This window comes from Typopeltis vanoorti, chromosome 2 (genome assembly GCF_054136105.1).
Source record: "Typopeltis vanoorti isolate ZY-2024b chromosome 2, IOZ_Tvanoo_1.0, whole genome shotgun sequence".
In the NCBI taxonomy this organism is placed as follows: Eukaryota; Metazoa; Arthropoda; class Arachnida; order Uropygi; family Thelyphonidae; genus Typopeltis; species Typopeltis vanoorti.
The window spans coordinates 4,886,469-4,904,745 of record NC_143550.1 but is presented as its reverse complement, the minus strand read 5'-3'; the positions used below and the strand labels follow the sequence as shown (position 1 = coordinate 4,904,745).

The 18,277-nt window shown below is 37.5% G+C and overlaps 1 protein-coding gene across 3 annotated transcripts in view; it reads right to left on the bottom strand.

Moving 5' to 3' along the window:
* The window catches only part of LOC150108794 (uncharacterized), a 499,758-nt gene that overhangs the window by 465,044 nt on the left and 16,437 nt on the right, over nucleotides 1-18,277 (bottom strand). For all 3 annotated transcript variants that reach the window (XM_090403276.1, XM_090403284.1, XM_090403293.1), the window contains exon 2: nucleotides 4,866-4,954. In XM_090403276.1, the coding sequence (XP_090259402.1) occupies nucleotides 4,866-4,954 (89 nt within the window). The remainder of the gene's footprint in view (nucleotides 1-4,865; nucleotides 4,955-18,277) is intronic.

Here is an 18,277-nt window from a genome sequence, read left to right as displayed (position 1 = left end):
TTGTCATACTTACCAGCCCGGTAATTCCACATGTACCCTGTCTTAATTGTAAATTCGACTCTTTTAGCCACCTCCCAAGTCATGACTTTATGGTCACTCTCACCAATTGGTGGCAACATGGTCATGTTCATTACAGCCACATTCTCGGTTGCAATTACTAGGTCCAGCACTCTCTGCCCCCTGGTATTTTTCAATACATGTTGCCGTAGATAGTTGTCCCTTAATAACCGCATAAAATCCAATTCCTTCCTCCCATGTGCCCTCTCCTCTTTCCAGTCAATGTTACCATAATTGAAATCACCCATAATAATTACCCTTCTTCCACTCATTTCTTCTATTTGCTTATGCATACTATCCCCACCATCCACTCCATCACCCGGTCTATAGCAGCACCCAATTGTATATTTTGTTCTGCTGGATTGTATCTCACACCAAACAGCCTCAAATGCGCTTTTTTCCCCATCATGCAGTTTAACTTCTATACTCCTTGGCTGAAGATCATCAGCAATCATCAATAACACTCCTCCCCCCTTTTTATTCACCCTGTCACTCCTGAACACGCTATATCCGTCGCATTCAATCCCACTAGCTTTATCATCTTCTGTCAGCCATGTTTCACTAATACCGACAACCTCTGGCCTGGAAGTGCCAATCATGGCCAAAAACTCTTCCTTCTTGTTCCTAATACTCCTGGCATTAGTGTACATGAATCGCAGAAGCCCATTTGTCCCATCCTTACTTTGATGCCTTATACTAACTATCCCATTCTGATTTGTTGTCCGTCGTACTCGCTCGGGCATAATATGCTCATTCATACACTTAACTGCCCCCCTAAAGTCAGCATATCTACTCCCCCCCCCTCTTAATAAATCTAGTTTCCCTGAGTCTGTACATCCACTTCCACTTCATTCATCAACACTCTTTCAAGTCTCCGTACACCAACTCCATTCAAATGCAATCCATCCATCTTATATAAGTCCTTTCACCCATCGAACTCATTCCACACATCCACAAATTCCACACCACTCTCCATGCATAACCCACGCATAAAGTCATTGGCAATTATGGCCCTCCTTCTAAACACTTCACTGTCATACTGCGGTAAGATACTCACCATCCTAACTCTCTCACTCTTCTCTTTTGCTACCTCAAACAACTCCCTCACATCCTCTATCATTTCCATTTTGTCCTGTTTCAAATCATTCGTTCCTGCCACGATTATCATCTCTTTCACCCTCTGTTTTTGCAGTCGAATAGATTCGCTGACGTCCTTTATGATCGCACCCGGCTGGTACGACTTCGCATCATCCGCAAACAAATGAACTGTTCCTCTCAGATCCTTTCCTATATCATTTATGAACAAATTAAACAGCAGTGGTCCAAGAACAGATCCTTGTGGCACACCACTAGTCACAGGCCGTCTTGTGGACTCTACTCCTGAGTAAACCACTCTCTGATATCTCTCCGTCAACCACCCTCCTATCCATCTCACCAACCCTATGTCCATCCACATATGCCCCAATTTACTGATTAGAATTCCATGTGGTATCCTGTCAAAGGCCTTGGCAAGGTCCAGTAGAATCACCGTAAACCCATTACCCTTATCCAGTTGTAATAAGATGATAAGAAACATTAACAAGAAATGAAGTCTAAAGCAGAGACCAATAAAGGATGTAAAGCATGAAATCTTAATGAGTAGAGAAAAAATAGGACAGAGATGATGCTTGGAGTTATATAAGACAGAAGGAGATATAAGGGTCCAAAAGAGATTAAGCGATGAACTGAAGAAATGTAGAGGGACAAATGAATATTTTGATGAAAGAGGTTTAAAGATGGTAAAGCATTTGAAATGCAATATCTTTTCATTATACTTCAAATGCTTTACCATTATGGAGATGTCTGAGTTATATATCTAAATCTAAGATGCTAAATATGGTGGGGAGATGATGATAAGCAGAAAGATGAATTAGACTAGATATATAATATTGCATGAAATGAGTCAAGCACAAAATAATGGATGAGATCAATTTTAATACCCATTCACAAAGGACGAAGAAGAAGGGACTGCAAAAACTATGGAACAATCATACTAAAATAAAGAATGAAAATTTCAAAAGAATTTTTAGAACAAATGGGATTTATTAACAGAAAGAATAAGGACATAAATGAATGAAAATTTAGATGAACAAACAGGATTTAAAAGACACAGGATCAAAAGTGATATTTTTAATATGGAATATTACAATGATATTCAAGTTGCCAAAAGGTGTCTCACCTTATTATTAAATTACTCTGGATTTAAAGAAAGATGTTGGAAGTATTTTTCCACTTGGTTAGACTATAATAAATTTAATCCTTTACTAAAAAATACTTCCAACATCTTTCTCTAAATCTAGAGTAATTTAATAATAAGGTGAGGCACCTTTTGGCAACTAATATAGGTAAATATGACTTCTCCATTGCTTCCACCTTAGTATAACCACCTCTGGGTCTGGCTACCACTGACAAGACCTCAATAAAGGTCAAAACCAGTCTGGGTAGTGGCCCTTTCCTTAATGCATAGCATTATACATGTCCGCAATGAGATGTGCTTTGCATTATGGGAGATACCAAGACAAGGAGTGATGAGAGCTTGGTCCACCTTCACCACAAGTTGCCTCAGTCCTTAAGATACTTCAGGTGCAAACTTTGTTTGCTTACACTTGGATAAAGGATTAAACTAAATTTATTAAAGAACAATGAGAGATATGAGAAAAGGAGATCCAATATCCACAACCATCGTTATTATACTTCTCAAACATTCACTGGGAATGTTTGTCCAATGCATGAGAATCAGTAACCTGATGGAATTTTTTTCACTTGGCTATGCCACCAATTATATATTTGGTTTAATCCTTTATCCAAGTGTAAGCAAAAAAAGTTTGCGCCTGAAGTATTTTCAGGACTGGGGCAACTTGTGGTAAAGGTGGTATAATTTCTCATCACTTGCCTTAGATCTCCCATAATGCAAAGCAGATTTCCTTGCAGACATGTATAATGCTATGCATTAAGGGAAGGGTCACTACCCAGACCGGTTTTGACCTTTACTGAGGTGCTGTTTAAGTAAAGACCTCTCTAAAAATTAGGAGGTCCCCCAGACTACTCCCTACGAGTGACCGTCCAACTCAGAGTTGTTCCACTCAGTGACAGGCTCATCCCGTCACCAAGAAGAACTTCTCAGCGTTGGCTCTACCTAGTGGCAGGCTCAACCCCACCAGAAGACAGAGCCATAATCTCAGCGGTAGCCCCAAGAGACAGGCAAAATCCTACCCCAAGCAGAGCCTCTCATACCTCAAGGAAAGGGACCACTTCTGTGCAAAAGTACATCAGTGGGAGCCAGACCCAGAGGTGGTGATACTAAGGCAGAAGTAATAGAGAAGTCATATTTACCTATACCAGTTGCCAAAAGGTGTCGCACCTGATTATTAAAATTCTCCACATTAGAGATAAGTTGATGGAAGTGTTTTCACTAAGCTATGCTACCAATTATATATTTGGTTTAATCCTTTATCCAAGTGTAAGCAAACAAAGTTTGCACCTGAAGTATTTTCAGGATTGGTGCAACTCCTGGTAAAGGTGGTATAAGTTCTCATCCTTAGTATCCCACATAATGCAAAGCACATCTCCTTGGGGATATGTATAATGCTATGCATTAAGAGAAGGGCCACTACCCAGACCTGTTTCGACCTTCAGTATCAACACCTCTGGGTCTGGCTCCCATTGATGAGACCTCAATAAAGGTCGAAATCAATCTGGGTAGTGGCCCTTTCCTTAATGCATAGCATTATACATATCCCCAAGGAGATGTGCTTTGCATTATGGGAGATACTAAGGCAAGTGATGAGAACTTATACCACCTTTACCACGAGTTGCCCCAGTACTGAAAATACTTCAGGTGCAAACTTTGTTTGCTTACACTTGGATAAAGAATTAAACCAAATATATAATCAGTAATCTGAGATTTACAAATCAACAGTCACTACTGAAAAAAATGAACAGTGCTCAGTTATGAGGAAGGAAAGAGATATGGGATGATAATGGTAATTGAAAAACTAAATTATGATTGAGTCAAAAAAGGTTAGAAGTTTTATATACCTGGGAAGCAACATGACACACAATTTATACTAGAGAAAGGAGATAAGAACTTGGATAACAAAAGCATAAACAATGTGTTTAGAAAATGGATGAAGTGTGAGAAAGCAAAACAATAAGTCTTCACATGAAACTGAGGGCACTAGAAACATGCATATTAACAAGCACTTTCTATGAATGTAATGGGTAATGGTCATAGATTCTGTAACGCATATATCAGAAAGAATATACTATAGAAAAGTTCTATGAATTGGATGGATGCTAAAGAACAAATGAAGAAACTCTACAAAAAAGGAAAAAAACAGAAAGAGAATCTAACACAGAAAAAAATTCGAAGAAAACTCAAACTTTATGGACATAGGTGTAGGATGGATGACAGCAGAAAGATCAAAATCTTGATGTTTGATAAATAGACAGCATAAACAGAACGAGATGATTGAGAAGAAAGTGGGTAGATGATGTAAAGAAGTGATGCCAAAAGGATATATGTACGGTATCTTCGGCCACGATTAGCAGTAGACAGAAAGAAATGGCAGAAAACAGTGAGTACTACCACAGATACCAACATTGAATCCAAGGGTATTAACGATCATAACAAATACTGATGCGTTTAGGGTGCATTCTGTTAATACCATGAGGAATATTATGATTTACGATAAGCAAATCACTTACAATAATAAATATTTTTGTGTAATAGTACACACAATTAAGTACACAAAACTTCAGTTACTTACTCAAAATGTTCTTTGCTAACATATAATCCATTCTTTTTTCTAGATGCTTCCAAATCCTGCTGCAATTGACTAATTTTTTCTGTATATTCCTTGGAACAAAGATATATAAAAATTAATTTTAATTAAAAAATTACAATCTTTTTTTTTTGGGGGGGGGGGGGTTTCAAAATCAAAATTTTGCACTGGAGTATACAGAATCAAAACATATAATCAAAAATAAACAATGCAATAAGCCACAACATTAAACACAATATTGGCTACATAATGATCAAACAAGATTCTGCAAAATCCACAGCCCTATGTTGCTTTTGAAGAATCCAAAGAATCAGAGAACACCAACCCAATTAGATACAAATCAAGAGATTTGGCACTCTAAAATCTGATGGAAAACTAATCAGAATTCATATTAATAGAAAATAAAAAATAAATTATATATAACATAGTTCATAAATTAACTTTGCTCAGATATAATTATTTCATGCAATTGATCTTTAACATTTAATTTAGATGTAACAAGAGAAAAATAAAATTAATGGATATCCAGTAAATGCACAGATGATTTAAAAGGTGAAAAGTTTGCTATGAGAGAGGACATGAAAGAATTACTACAAGAAGCAAAAGAAAAAACTGAGAGAGTTAAGATAGTGAGTCTGTTGTCACAGTATGACAGAGTAGAGTTGAGAAGGAGGGCCATAATTGCAAATGACTCTATGCATAGGTTATGCAGAGGAGTGGTGTGGAATTTGTGGAGGTGTGGAGTGAGTTTGATGGGAAAAAGGACTTATACAAGAAGGATGGTTTGCATCTGAATGGATTTGGTATTCGGAGACTAGAAAAATTGTTGCTGAATAAAGGGAAAGTGGATGTGCAGTATCAGAGAAACTAGAGCTTTTCGTGGGGGGGAGGTTGAATGGATATCCAGACATCAATGAGGCAGTTAAGTGTAAGAATGTGTATAATATTCCTGAGTTAGTACGAATGATGACAAACCAGAATGTTGTGATAGTTAGTATAACGAGTCAGGATAGGGGTGGGACTTGGGGGGGGGGGGGGGCTTTTGTACTTTATGTACACTAATGCCAGGGACATTAGGAACAAGAAGAAGTAAATTTTGGCCTTGACTGGCTCTTCCTGGCCACAGGTTATTTGCATTAGTGAGACATGGCAAACAAAAGAAGATATAATTAGTGGGATAGAATGTGAAGGGTATAGTGTGTTCAGGAAAGACAGAGAGAAAAGAATGGGGAGACGAGTGTTACTGATAATAGCCGATGAACTGCAGTCAAAGAAAATAGAAGTTCAATTGCAGGATAGTGAAAATAGCATATTTGAGGCTATCTGGGGATGCTTAAGAGTCAAAGCTATATAACTGAGAGGAGACCTCCACATAGCCTTCAAAGGAATGCAGAGAACCGACCAGGACTTCTGACCTGATGTCCAATCCTCACCTTCTCATGGTGCACCCTGTTAGGTGCACCATGATACTGAACTGAATCTACCTGGATACTGAACAGAGAAGGATGGGCTGGCAATTTGGGATTTCGACGACCAAATTTTATTCTTATTGGCTTAAACCAAAATTTCAAATGATGGTACAACATGACAGAATTGCATGCCGGCTAGGGTGTCAACTGATTAAACAAGGTCCCAGTTGTTTTTCACCAGGGAACCAGAGCAAACAGTGAAAAGTCAGCCACTGGAACAAATCATAAAACTTATCCCAACTCAACATCACCAGAGTTCGAGATCGATACTATCAACATAAGAAGTCTGAATGACAAAGAAATGGAGCTAGCTGAGGAATTGGATAAGTACCAGATCGACATGATAGGGGGTGACTGAAACAAAAACGATAAAAATTGGTAAGATCTTTCTGAGCAATCTAAAAAGAAGAGTAGGAAATGATTGTCAGATATACAAAAATAATTTGGAAAAATTTGGAGAAAAGAGCTAAAATAATAATAATGGCTCAGGACATGGACTGGTTATTACTAACACCATGTTCAACATAAAAATGTGCACAAATTCACATGGAGAGAAGAGACAAGGAATAAAGAAATCTCATTGACTATGTTATTGTTGATAGTGATGTTTTTCCACTGGTGCAGGACACCAGAGTATACAGCAGATTTGAAATTGTAAGTGATCACCATTTAGTCTTGAGCAGGATAAAATTGAATTTCATATTGAAAAGAACATGTAAGAAAATTTTAAAGCAAATAAAAGTTGAGAAGCTCTCAGATGTGAACTGTAGACTGAAATATACAAACATTATTCAAGAAAAGAAAGAGTTTGAGAACAGGAACCAAACCTTGGAGATTCAGTGGCAAGGCCTGAAGAAAACATTGATTGATTCAACCAGAGAGGCATGTGGTGAGGTTGTCTGTAAGGATAGAAAAATCAGAACTCCATGGTGGACAAGGGAAGTTCAAGTGGCAGTAAAGGAAAAGAAGAAAGCATATCAAAAGTTCCTGGCAAATAAGTCAGTTTGCGTTCTTAGAGAATACAGAGACAAATGTAAGAAAGCTAAACACTGTGTAAAACTGGCAAAACTAATGCCATGGGAGGACTTTGGCAAGAACATAGAAAATAAATATCAAGAAGGTGGCAAGATATTCTGGAGGTTGTTGAAGAAGCTCAGAAATGGAGGAAAGAGTGTTGTAAAAGGAATTAGAGATCATAAAGGTGACATGAAAACAGGAGAAAAAGATATCTTTGAAGTATGGAGTAATTACTTCGAAAAATTGTTAAATGAAACAAGCAGTGATGACAGTAAAGTGGTAAAAAACGCTGACCAGGCATGCAGTCAGCAAAGTCAGGAATACATATCCATACTTGAAGTAGAAAAAGCCTGAAATGTGGAAAGGCAGCAAGAGTATATGATATTCGACCAGAAATGCTCAGGTATTATTATTATTATGGGCAATTTCAAGGAGTCCTTAGACTCATCGAGGAGGATCCCTAAACATCATGTTCAGAACAACTATTCAGCATCCACATAGCATCTATCATACTTTCCTTGAACTCACTCACAGTCATGGCACCCACAACAGACAATGGCAGCTTATTCCACTCATTCACCACTCTCCAAGCAAAAAACCTAGTTCTAACACCCTTGCTAACCAATTCTTCATCAGTTTCCATTAATGGCCCCTAGTTCTCCAACCACCAGACCTGTTCTGAAAAATTTCTTCTGAATTAATCTTATAAAAGTCCTTCAGTAATATGAATGTCTCAATCATATCACCCCTCTTCCACTTATCAGCCAATTTCTGAAACCCACAGATCTTCAACCTGTTCTCATTAGATTCATTCCATAGACCAGCTATCATCTTGGTCACTCATCTCTGGATCCTCTCTACCACCTCTCCATCAAGAAGAAACCCTGGTGCCCAGATCTGGGCACATTATTCAAGATGGGGTCTTATCAAGGCTCGATAAAGAGGAACAATAACTTGCTTGTCTCTGCTTGTCAAAGTATTCTTCAGTAACCAAGAAGAGCTGATTTAGTCACTTTTGCAATATATCCCCTAAACTTCAACTCCCTGTCCATCAACACTCCCAAATCCCTGGCCTCGTCAATCTCCTGGACTACAGTTCCACCAATGTGATATACTGCTGCTGTTCTTTTCACCCCAAAATGCATAACCTTACACTTTGCCACATTAAACTGGCATCCATTCTCCTCAGCCCAGTCTTCCAATCTATCCAAATCATCCTGCAAAATTTTGACATCATGTGGATTCACTATTGCTGTACCCAACTTTGCATCATCAGCAAACAAATGAACAAAATACAGCAATCCCTGATTAGTGCATTTTCGATTAGTGTGTCATTTTTTTTCGATACCCAAATTCGATTAATTCCCTCTAAAATTCGATTAGTGCGGCTACATACATCTCAAAAATAAATGTTACAGATTTTTAAAATTTTCTATCTTTACATTCTTTATGTAAACTATATCTCTTTGTAAACTTGAAAGAAAGAGCTATCAATGATGGAAAAGAAGAATTCCACGTTAGTGATTGGTGGTTTGAGAAATAGCCTAGTTATTGTTCTAATCAAAGGTGAAGCTGCGAATGCAGATAAAGAGGTAGCTGCAAATTATCCAGAGATTTTGAAGAAAATGAAAATTGTGTAAGAAGGGATCTATTATGACCAACAAATATTTAATGTCGATGAAACCAACTTTTTTTTTTACCGAATACCTTCCAAGACTTTTCTGCCCAGATCAGAGAAATCTCAGCCTGGTTATAAAGTCGCAAAGTCGAATGAAATTACTGCTTGCAATATGCAAGCCATTTGGAAGTACATCCTTCCATATTGTGCAAATGATTTTAGAGGCTTTTCAAATGAATCTAAGTTAATTAAATCTCATTCTGAGAAATTGAGTGATTCCAACTCGCTAAATTTAGATGCACAGTGGGAAGATCCTGAAGAATATGAAGAAAATTTAATCACTGACAAACCCAAAGAGATTTCGCAGAAACAATTTGAAAATATTTTTCATGCAACTGAAGATTTTAAGCAGAAATGCTTAGAGGCTGACTCTGATGAAGAGAGAAGCAGTAAAATTTTTTCATTTGCAGAAGAGGGAATATGGCCCTACCGTTAGTTGTATGAAAAAAAAAGAAACAGAATGCCGGCCAAACTAGATTAGCTCAATTCTTTGTTAAGAAGCAGAATAATGAATTTATATTCTGAATATGTTTTATTGTTTTCAGCTTCATGGTTTTCCTCTAAATAGGTCCTGAAACATACCCTAATTCTTTTATAAAAAAAAAAAATCAAGGATCAAAAAAGAAATTTGAGGGACGAATTATACTTTTTCCCATAGGTTATTATATTCGATTAGTGCGCTTTCGATTAATGCGCCTGTTTTAAAGAACACATTAGCTGCATTAATCGTGGGATTGCTGTATACAGCTGGGTGCTACTATATAGACCAGGTGATGGAATAGATGGTGGAAATATTATGCATAGGAAAATAGACTCAATGACTGAAGGATAGGTAATTATTATGGGGAATTTCAACTATGGTAACATTGATTGCAAGGAGGAGAGGACACATGGGAGGAAGGAAATGGATTTTATAAGTTACTAAAGGATAACTACCTGAGACAGCATGTAATGAAATATACTAGGGATTCGAGAGTGCTCGATCTAGTAATTGCTGCTGAAAATTTCACTATAACGAATATGACCACTTTGCCACCAATTGGTGAGAGTGATCATAAGGGAGGTGGCTAAATGTGCGAAAATTTTCAATTAAGACAGGGTACATGTGGAATTACTGGGCTGGTAAGTATGACAAACTTAGGAGATTTCTTGGTTCAGTGCCATGGCATGTAAAACTGCAAGGGCTGGATGTTGATAGTGCATGGGAAATAGTAAAGGAGTGTTTGAGGGAGGTAATGGCTGATTGCATACCTAGAGTCTGGAGAGTAAATCAAGTGGGAGTTAAATGGATGAATAAGACCATTAAGCTTGAGCTGCAAAAAAATAAACAATTGTGGAGTGAATTTAAGGAGAAAGATGACCCACAGGCACACGAACAGCACAAAGCACAGGCCAGAAGGTTAACTAGTATGGTAAGAAATGCAAACGCAGATTATGAAAGGAAATTAGCAACACAAGCTAAAGAGAATCCCAAACAATTCTTCGATATGCTGCAAGTAAATGAAAAATGTATAAGGCAGAATAATTTTAAGGAATGCCGATGGTAGGGAGGTAACTGAATTGGTCAAAATAGTAGAATTACTAAGTGAACACTTTGCAAGAGTATAACTTACAGGTGGTGATACTGCACGAATGAGGGACCCAATGGCTTATATGGGAACTGAGGTAAATGAAAATACAGTTCCTTAATGTTAATACATCTGAGAATGAATGGTATACCAGCTCGAATCTTACATGAAGTGGCAAAGGAATTGTCAATGTCCTTGACCATATTGTTTAATTTAAGTCTGAGCGCTGGGTTAGTCCTGAGGGAGTGGAAAGAGGAGAAAATAGCTCTGCTGCATAAAGGAGGCTCCAAGACTGTTGCAAATTACTGACTGATCAGCATATCAGGAGTCGTTGTCAAAGTAGTTGGAGAAGTTGATCAAGAGGAATGGATAAATGGAATACTGTAAGGGGGACAGCATGATTTTGTGAAGGGCAGATCATGATTTAGTAACTTGCTCGCGTTTTATAATACAGTGATGGCTGAATTGGATAAAGTTAATGGGTTTACAGTGATACTGCTGGACTTAGCTAATGCCTTTGACATAATACCACATGGAATTCTAATCAGTAAACTGCAGCACATGGGGATGGATATAGGGTTCATAAGATGGATAGGAGGATGGTTGATGGAGAGATATCAGAGAGTAGTTTATTCAGGAGTAGAATCCAAAAGAAGGCCTGTGACTAGTGGTGGGGGTCTGTTCTTGGACCACTGGTACTTAATTTGTTCATTAATGATATAGGAAAGGATCTGAGAGGAACCGTTCATTTATTTGCCGATGATGCAAAATTGGGTAGAGCACATGATTTCAAAATTTTGCAGGATGATTTTGATAGATTGGAAGACTGGGTTAAGGAGAATGGATGTCAGCTTAATGTGGTAAAAATGTAAGGTTATGCATTTTGAGGTGAAAAGATTAGCAGCAGTATACTACATTGGTGGAACTGCACTCCAGGAAATTGACAAAGCCAGAGATTTGGGAGTGTTGGTGGATAGAGAGTTGGAGTTTAGGGGGAACATAGCAAAAGTGGCTAAATCAGCTCATCAGATCACTTGGTTACTGAAGAATACTTTGATGAGCAGAGACAAGCAGATTATTGTTCCTCTTTATTGAACCATAATAAGACCCCATCTTGACTACTGTGCCAAGATCTGAGAGCCAGAGTTTCTTCTTGACAAAAGAAGAAACTCTAGTAAATCTTATAAAAACCCCTCAAGAAGGGGTTTTTACAAGATTAATTCAGAGGAAATTTTTCAGAACAGGTCTGGTGGTAGGAGAACTGGAGCATCCATGGAAACTGAGCAAGGGTGCTGTTAGCAAGAATGTTAGAACTAGGTTTTTACTTGGAGAGTGGTGAATGAATGGAATAAGCTGCCAGAGTCTGTTGTGGGTGCCATGACTGTGAATGAGTTCAAAGCAAAGTATGATAGATACTGAGCGAATGCTGAATAGTTCTTGACATGATGTTTAGTGCCTCCCTCGATGAGTCTAAGGACTCCTTGGAGTTGTCCATAATAATAATAATAAACAAGTCAATGCACTGTACAAGGTATATAAAATATTATCCGCATCAGCAATTTGTATGACTAGTGCATGGTGCCCATCTCACAAAGTCCAATCCCACATCCAAGTCAGAAAGACAAATGTGAGCTAGTAGTGTAATTCGTAGGGGATGCCTGATAGATGAAAATTCATTAAGAACCCTGAATGTTAAGGCTATTGGTCTGATGAAGCTGCAACAGGCCCAACAAGCCAGGAGTGGATTTATCTAAGTTAAACAAAGGGATCAAAGCAGGATGAATATAAAAGGCAAATGACCTGGAATGGAAAGGAAACTGAGAATAGGAACACTGGGCATATTGATAGTTATAGATAAAGATGAGAAGGTTATGATGGAGAGGAAATTATATGTTTTAGGTATAGATGAGATAAGATGTAAATGAGCAGATAACTCAAAAAAAGGTATTGGTTTTATCATAAACAAAGAAGTAAATTAGGAATAGAATAATGAAGCTCTATTTGAAACAACAGAAAATAAATCTCACTTATTCAAATATGCACGTGCACGCACGCCATAACCAGGTTTAGATATAAAGGAAAAGACATTATACATGGAGAAATTGGAGGGCATTATTCAAAATAAGAATGCTGTCATTGCAAACAGCTGATAGAGCTATCATATCCTTGATTTATCCTTGATAAAGAATGGAGCACAGAAATCACAGAGATCAAAGTTTTTCCATCTGTTGCTCCAGATGGGGGATCATAAGTTTCTTATAGCCATCTTTAAGGTGCATATGGAAATAAATGTTGCAAGAAAAGAAAACAAAAAGAGGGAGATAGAAATACAAAGCTGTAGATGTTGAAATCAATGAGGTAAAGCAAGAATTTGAGTCATCAGGTTCAAAGCTGATGAGCTGATTATAAATAATGTAGATAAAAAAATTGGGGGAAATTTTGAGATGTACTGGTAGGAACAAGAAGAGTGTGGGGAAAACGAGTGGAAACAGAAAAAAAAAAAAGAAACAAGCTGGTGGAATAAGAGAATTAATACAGCAGTTAAGTCAAAAAATAAAACCTTTTGGAAGTTCATAAAGATCAGATCAAAATACAGAATTGTTTATAATGAAAGAAAGAGCCATGCAAAAATAAATAAATAACAACAACAACTGGAGGAAGATATTAAAATGAGCAAGAAAATGTTATATGGATTAATGAAGAACAGAAGAAGAAGAAGCAACTGAGGATCCAGGGTTTTTAATATGGAGATAGAAATTTTGTGATTCCTTAAAGGAAGTTATGATGATGTGGCAACATTATTTTAAAGAACTGTTAAACAAAGATGAATGTCAAAGTGAAATTAAGTTAGGAATGACAGATAATAGATAAAACGGAAATAGGTGTTGCAGAGGTTAAAAAGCCACTAAGCAAAATGAAGAATAGAAAATCTCCTGTGATGGGCTTCTGATAGTTCAAGATCAAAATGACTGGATGATATTTTTAGATTGATCTAGAAAAAGAAGGTGACACCTGATGACTGGACCAAGGAGATTACTGTTCCAAAATATAAAGGAGGCTCGCAAAGGGAACATCATAACTGAAGAGGAATAGCATTATTGTGTAACTGCTGAAAAGATGTCAGCAACAAGAAAGAATAAGATAAAGATAAGCCTAAGAGAAGAGCAGTTTGGTTTTAGAAAAGGCAGATTCACTGTTGATTTCATTTTTTTTTTTTTCATTTTCATTTTTTGTAAGGAAAATAATGGAGAGACAGATGGAGAGAAGAAACAATATGAATATAAGGAATGTTTTTGGGACTAGAAATTAATGAAAAAATGTTTGTGAACTCTCACTTGAAGTGGTTGGCCATATAATGAGAATGGATTTAAAAAGAATACAAAGAAGGATGTATGAAATGAAAATTAAGTGGAATATACCAACAATGGAAAAGGTGAAGAAATCAAATAAGAGAAGATTTAGAAAAAAAGAAGCTCTGGTTGGAACAGAATTCATGATGAGAGAATATGGGAGGATAGAAAGAAATAGTTTTCAGGTGACAGTTGGCTTGCATCAAGGGTCAGCATTAAGTCTGTTCCTGTTTAATATTGTGATGGAGGTGGGGGGGATGATGGAGGAGGTGAGAGAAGAAGCGCCTTGGACAATGTTGTATGCGGATGACATCTTGCTGTGTGCAGATTCAAGAGAAGTGGCAGCTATACTGGAAAGATGAAGGAAAGTACTGCAAGAGAGAGAGGTATGAGACTGAGCAGAAGTAAGACAGAGTATATGTGTTGCAAAGTAGACAGCGGCCAGGAGACAGATCTGGAGCTGGAAGGAAATGTCATCAGGAAGGTTAGGGACTTTAGATACTTAGGTTTAACAGTGGAAGAGGATGGAGAGGCTGAGAAGGAAGTGGAATGCAGGATACAAGCAGGATAGAGGAACTGGAGAGAGAGGTGGCTGGATGCTATGCGATAAGAGGGTGCCGATCAATCTGAAAAGCAAAATCTATAGGACAGTAGTGAGACCAGCTATGATGTATGCTATGGAAACTGTGGCTCTGAGGAAAAATAACATCAGCAGAATGGAGGTAACAGAGATGAGAATGCTTAGGTGGATGTGTGGTGTGACCAGAAAGGATTTTCTAAGAAATGATTATGTGAGGAGTACAGTGAAAGTTATGAACTTAGGAGCGAAGATACAAGTGACAAGGTTGAGATGGTTTGGTCATGTGATGAGGAGGGAGGAAGAATATGTGGGAAGAAAGGTCATGCAGATGGATGTGCAGGGGGAGGAGGAGGAAGCACGGGCAGCCAAAGAAGAGATGGAGGGAGCTGGTGGAAGAGGACTTGAGGATAAAGATCTTGGATGTGGTTACAGTCCAAGACAGGAGGATATGGAGGAGACTTACCAAAAACAGTGATCCCACTTAAGTGGAACAAGCTGCAGAAGAAGAAGAAGAAGAAAGAAATAGATCTGATCCACCTGACTTGAGAGTTTCTGTAGGATCAATTGACCATAAAGGAAAAGTATAGGCTGCCGGTTCCTATCAATTTGTAAACAATTCCTGAATGGTGTTCCTCAAGTTTCTCAAGACTTCTGTGACTGCAATTAAAGGGTACTATGAAAGGAGTAAAGTTCTTCTGTCAACGATATCTGTCTGAATATTGGAGTTTATTTAAAAACAGAGAACAAAAATCTTAGATTGATTAATTGTATGTGATTAATATGTGGAAAACAATACTTTTAATAATGCTGATTATGCTATAGTATTTTCTTTGCTGCATCTAAAAACAAAGATGATTCATGACCTCCAAAGAGCCAATGACCCTAACCGAAACTCATTTACAGTACAGCAAAAATTATTTATTTTTCTTTATTTGCCTGTGTAGCCTTGTGGTAATGCTTCTATAATGCTGGACTCCAAAAAGGATGGTTGCAGGTTCTATTCTTGTAAAAGACTTTGGAAACTTCCTACAAACGGTCCTTCAACTGGAAAAGAGCCCAGTTGGAGTCTGATTATCACAAGAGGAATCCTTATATAGATTTTTTTTCAAATGAAGGGGAATCTACCTGACAACAAGCACAATTAACAGACAAAAATTACAATTAGTGAATGGTAGATGGGTGGAGTATTTAACATAAATATGACATAATTTTATGACAATCTCACAAAAGGTAAGAAAGTTATAGCATATTAAATTATCAAATACTGAAGTATAAAAAATGACATTAGTTATGTGGGTGGGTGGATGGGGGATGCCAGCATTTTCACTACACAATGGCAGTCAATATTCCCTTTAATTCTAATTACCTCTAAAAGTTAGATTGATGATAAAGAGGGCAATAATTTATTATTATTAACACCTCCAGAGAGTCCAAAGACTCATCGTGGGAGGGCATCTGCTCTATAACTCTCCGTCTCCATCAACCACACCTACCTTCATCATCCACACCAATGCTATTTACCACCGACCACCACTAGTACTTTCACAGACAATCACAAACATCCATGCCCACAGCGGGATTCGAACACGCAGTCTTTTGACTGGAGAGCAGATATGCTAACCACTCAGCCAACCAGGCAGGCTAATACCACCCAATTCCACCCAATATTGTTGAATCATTCAAATTTGCAATCACTTCAGTCATTTGCAATCATTTTATAAGAAGAAGTTAAAAAAAAGAGTGAAATTAACAATAAAATGGGTAATAATGAGTATTGTAAAAGAGACTGCAGTTAACAGTAAGACGATAAGTGGAACTGATGGCAAACAAGTTTGTGAGACTTTCAACAAAATAGTGGGGGTGAATGATAGCAAATAAAGGATGAAAGATTTGAAAGCTGAGTTGGTGAATAGAGTTTGACATTGTCACTCTCTTCACTAATATCACTTCACAAAGAGGCAATCAAATTGTTAACCCAAAAATTTCCACCCAATATTGTTAAATCATTCAAATTTGCAATCACTCCAAGTTACTTCACATGAAAAGAGAAAATATATAAACGAGAGGAAGGAACAGCAATGGGCTCACTCTTATCACCTAGCTTACCAACTTTTTTTCTTGAACACTTAGAAGATAGAATTTTCACTCTTGACCCTAAACCAGTGTTTCTCAACGTGGGACAATTAGAATATTTTGGGGGGCAATTAGAAAATGTACATATACATATTTATATTATACCTTTTCAGAACTTAGCTGACTATCATGCTAGAAGGGGGCATCAAAATCTTTGAGACGTTGAGGTGGGGCATGATCCAAAAAAGGTTGAGAAACTGCCCTAAACCAATCTGGCTACAATATGTTGATGATATCTTTGCTGTCTTGAGTCACACAGAACAAGAACTCTACCCATTTCTAAAAAATATCAACAACCTACATCCTCGCATCAAGTTCACACTAGAAAAAGAATCATCAAAAGGTATTTCCTTTCTTCATGTACACGTCAAACATACACAAGATAGTTTGATTTCCACTTGACTACCGGAAATCAACTTTTTCAGGTCGTTATATCCATAACAAGCCTCCATAGCTCATGTCATTATAGATGAAGCCCTTTGGTCGGGAAGACCTGGGTTCGATTCCCATCAGTGACATGAGGAACCTTTATCTAGTCTCTTTCGACGAAAGATACATTAGCCAGTCTCATACTGTAGGGGATTTTTTCACCCAAAAACTCAGGTTTTTCATCCCCCAGAATGGGCAAACCAGCCCCCGTGAACACACACACATCTACAGACATAGGACACACTGGGAGGCATAGAGCTACCTTATCCTTAAGTTGCGGTTGTGGTTATAAAGTCCAAGAATAAAAATCTTGCCACCATAAAGATAAAAGGGGAGGATGTAAAGTATATCCATAACACATTGGCTCACCATCCATCTCAAAAATATGGCATCATAAAATCTCTAGTATCCAAAGCACACAAGATTGTTCGTCTGAAGAATCTCTAAAACCAGAATCAGAAATTATCAAAGAAACAGTTCTACTAAATGAATATAATCCAAAAATTACCCAAAAAATAATTAATCACTCTCCTGCAACTCTACCCAGACGATAAGAAGCCCACAGGACTTGTACACCATATATTAAAGGCATCTCTGAACGTTCGGCAAAAATTATAAAAAAATACAAACTCATTGCTACCTATAAGCCCATCTACCAAATTCACTTGTTACCTTCTCCAAAAGACAAACTTATGCCAATGATGCTACCTGTATACGAAATACCATGTTCTTGTAACTTATCATACTATGGACAAATAGGAAGATCTATAAATAAACATATCTTTGAACATCAAGATCACATCCTATCACATCCAGGTATGACAATATCAAATACTGAAGTATACTGAGAGCAAGAATTATGAATGATATATTAGCAGAAATGTGTGAAGAGAAAGAAGTGCAGTTTGTTAATGTATGGAATAAGTTCAAAGGAAGAATTGAATTGAATAAGGGTAATGGACTGCATCTAATGGTTTTGGTGTGAGTCATTTGGAGAGACTGCTACTACTGCTGGAAGGAGATTAATAAGTGCAGAGAATGAATCTGAGCAAATCAGAAGCAATGTGAAAGAGTAGGAGAGTAAAGAAAGAGATTGAAGTAGTGCTTATGAATGAAGAAATGAGTGGCATGAGAGTAGAGAATGAGAGAACAAGTGTGCAAGACAGGGAAATG